At 36.7% G+C, this 3,677-nt stretch overlaps 1 protein-coding gene across 1 annotated transcript; it reads left to right on the forward strand.

The window, feature by feature from the left end:
- The first annotated feature begins 232 nt into the window (after positions 1-232).
- Positions 233-2,721, forward strand: LOC306873346 (2-oxoglutarate receptor 1-like). Its single transcript, XM_079422581.1, has 2 exons — positions 233-419; positions 1,458-2,721. Exon 2 carries the CDS (start codon positions 1,466-1,468, stop codon positions 2,486-2,488), a length of 1,023 nt encoding a protein of 340 aa, XP_079278707.1. The 5' UTR covers positions 233-419; positions 1,458-1,465; the 3' UTR covers positions 2,489-2,721.
- The last annotated feature ends 956 nt before the right edge of the window (positions 2,722-3,677 follow it).

A 3,677-nucleotide genomic window follows, 5' to 3' on the forward strand; every position in this document is an offset into this window, starting at 1 on the left:
CAAACTCAGATGACACATGATACAATAATTGCTGCCGTCTTGGATGAGTGATACAACATCTTCAAACAGGTCATGTTAATACAGCATTGATGGCAAAGGAATTCACCAGGGCTTGTCAGTGGCATACTTTCCCATAGCCAAGTATGACAACAATGAGATCACACCTGTAGGCTGTACCTGTAAATCCCGCCCATTTTCCCATGTGTTCACGGATTGTAGGCCTGCTGTGTGTCAGATGGTTCACTGATGGTATTTGGATGTGACATACAGGAATGAAATGAATAAGACAGTAGAGATTTAACAGGAACTCTTCCGTAGAAGAGGGAGGATCAGCTCAGGGGTTTTAAACGGTTCACGAGATCACCGCAGTCTGTTTGACTGAGGAACCAGCGGTTGAATCTGAAGCACCAGCACCTGTTGTAAGTATTCATTCATTTACTTCTAAAACAAACTGTTGAACTGTGTTTTTAGATCTCAGTATTTTTCTCATCCTTTAAACAACAGTACATTTACTTAAAGCAAAACTGCCAATATAAAGATATTTTCAGAGAATGTATTTCGAGTTATTACTGTAAAAAACGATTGCTGCAATTTGCTAAATGTAGTGTTATAATACAACTTCACATTTCAAGGCAGTACAAACACTATAAGTTGAAACAACAACAACAAAATAAATGAATAAAAAATATTGTTTTCATTTTTAAAAATATTTTTATTGCTTTTGTGTTTTTAAGTAATAACCTGACCAATAATATAATTATAATACTGATAATATTTTTGTGTTTATAAATAAAACATGTGGTTTAGATATTTTTTTACAGGAAAATATGACAAAAATGCTGTTAAAAAGAGGATCCTGAGCTCTTTTCAATCCACATGTAACAATGTTGGACTGATGAAGTAAATTATTATTATTATTATTATTATTGCAATGAAATCCGCAGATGTTGCTTTTTATCTGATGAAGCTAGCGGTTAATATAATAAAAATAATAGAATATATATATATATATATATATATATATAAATGTTTCCCCCTAAATAATAATAATAATAATACTTGTTTAATTATATTATTTTAATTGCAATTATATGTAATTTCTATTATTATTATTATTAAAAATATAATAGATATTCCACATATAAAATATGTGAAATAACTATTCCTGCAATTCAGTTTCACACTGAAACGGCAACAGATCCATCTTGGAATTTCATAAGTGTTGAAATTCATTGTTTAAATCGAGTAGACATGTAGACTGCGGTGTTTGAAGTGTTTGAATAACCTTCGTGAGGCTATTGTGTGAAATCAGGTAAAAGAAACTGAACCAAGTCCTGCCAGAAATCCCAGGAATTCATATCAGAGTTTGAAGTGAAGCAGAAAACAAGAACAGTCTGTGAAAATCCCATCAGTTGCATGTGAGCTTTATAACAATTTTTTCTTCATTCCTGCTGCAGGAACAACCATGAGCAACCTTTACTACGGCACGAGTAACAGCTCGATTGATAACTGCACCAATGTGGACGATGTGGTGAAGCGTTACTATCTGCCTGTGTTTTACGGCGCGCTCTTCATCGTAGGTACGGTGGGCAATATCATCGCTCTGCTGGTCTACGTGGTCAAAGTTCGTCCCTGGAAGAGCAGCACCATCATCATGGTGAACCTGGTCATCACCGACCTCCTCTTCATGATCTCCTTGCCCTTCCTGACCCAGTACTACAGCCTCAACGACTCGTGGCCACTGTGCATCACCATGTGTCGCTTCACACGTTTCATCTTCCACTTCAACCTCTACGGCAGCATCCTCTTCCTCACCTGTCTGGCCATCTTCCGCTACGTGGCGGTCGTGCATCCGACGCACGCACACAGCATCAAGCAGAAGCGCTGGGGAACGCTGGCGTGCGTCCTGTGTTGGGCCGTGGCGGTTGCAGAAATAAGTCCAATTTTTAACCAAATTGAAATGAAGCTGCAGAACAACAAAACCTACTGCTTGGACCTCGCGAGCAACAACCCAGAGTTCATGTGGCCGTATAGTTGGGTGTTGACCGTGCTTGGATATCTGGTTCCTCTAGTCGTGGTCTGTCTTTGCTATTGGCGCATCATAAAAGAGCTAAAGAAGGGTCCTCATAAGGAAAGCAGCAAACGGGTTCGAGCGAGGCGGGTCATCGTGTTGATTCTGACATGTTTCATTGTGTGCTTTTTCCCTTTTCACGTGCTACGGGCTTGGAGGATCTACACGAAACTCACTCCGGAAACCGACTGCATGCAGGACCGCTGGGCTCATGCCGCATATATCATCTCCAGGCCGATCGCTGTACTCAACATCATTTTTAACCTGCCACTCTATACGTTATCAGGAGATTGTTTTAAGCAGGCCTTCGTGGAAATGTTCAAATGTGATTGGCTCATGCCGAAAACTAAAGGGAACGTTAAAGTGGCTGTGATCAACAAACCTGTGACCAACATCATGCATGATCAAAGCAGCTGAGACTCACGCTGTTGACTGAAATGCACAGTAAACTCACATTAAAAAAAAGAAATGTACAGTAAACGATGAGCCAAAGTCAAAGCTACTGTGAAACAGCCGACATATGAAGAGATACTCCACCATAAAATGACTCTCTGTCATCATTTACTCAAGTTGTTCCAGACCTGTATGACTTGTTGAGAAGATATTGTGAAGAAGCAACATTGGACCCTATTGTTATTGTTAACTAATATAAAAACATAAAACTGTAAAAAAAATGAAACAAAGTGAAAATATGAAAATGACTAAAACTGATATATTTCTATTTAGCTTTAAATTCTATAATGAAAGCTAAATGGAAATATTATATATATATAAATATATATATACACTGTAAAAAGTGATAAGTTGACTTAACTTAAAAAAAATGAGGAAACCCCTTGCCTTAAAATTATCAAGTAAATAATAATTTAAAAAATTAAGTTAAGTGAATTGTCAGGTTCACTTAACATTTTTTTAAGTCAACTTATCACTTTTTACAGTGTACGTAATTCCTTTGTCATACAAGACTAACAGCAATAAAAGTGACTACAATTACATTTGCATTCAATTTTGCTATATGTACTGTACATTCAAAACAGACAAAACATTGAAACTAAAGTAGTTTGAATAATATCTTGCACAACTGACTCGAGAGAGTGCTATTTTAGTCCAGACGTCAGTGCCTTTAGTTGCTCAGTTGATGATCTTTGTTTTTCATAAACATGCCTGTGTGTAGGTCTGAATATAGTAACTGGTTTATCAGATTCATCTGAAAAAGGCAGATCTGGAAAAACAGCACCAGCTTCTTGCTTATTAATTGTTTAGATGCATTGCTTCACAGTAAAGGAAGAGGAAATGTGAATCTTTGTCAAAATCTATTGAGAAGTAAATAAGGGTGTTGATTATCGTAAGAGGTTTATGTCGCATCCACGCCTTATATGGCAGGTTTCGAACTCAGATGTTTTAAATACTAGTGTTTTGGTTTGTAATGAACACTGAAAGGGTTAGTTCAGCCAAAAATGAAAATTAGCCCATGATTACGCACAAGGCATCCTAGGTGTATAATAATAATTATAATAATAATAAAAGCTTTCTCAAAGCACTTTACAAGCAAACATAACAACAGAGAAAACAGCACACTTTAAATACAATAAATATAAAAAAAAAA

The sequence above is a fragment of the Barbus barbus genome (assembly GCF_936440315.1).
Source record: "Barbus barbus genome assembly, chromosome: 7".
Classification (NCBI taxonomy): domain Eukaryota; kingdom Metazoa; phylum Chordata; class Actinopteri; order Cypriniformes; family Cyprinidae; genus Barbus; species Barbus barbus.

Coding starts and splice junctions, on each gene's coding strand:
- LOC306873346 (XM_079422581.1), top strand. CDS start 1,466: ATGAGCAACCTTTACTACGGCACGAGTAACAGCTCGATTGATAACTGC.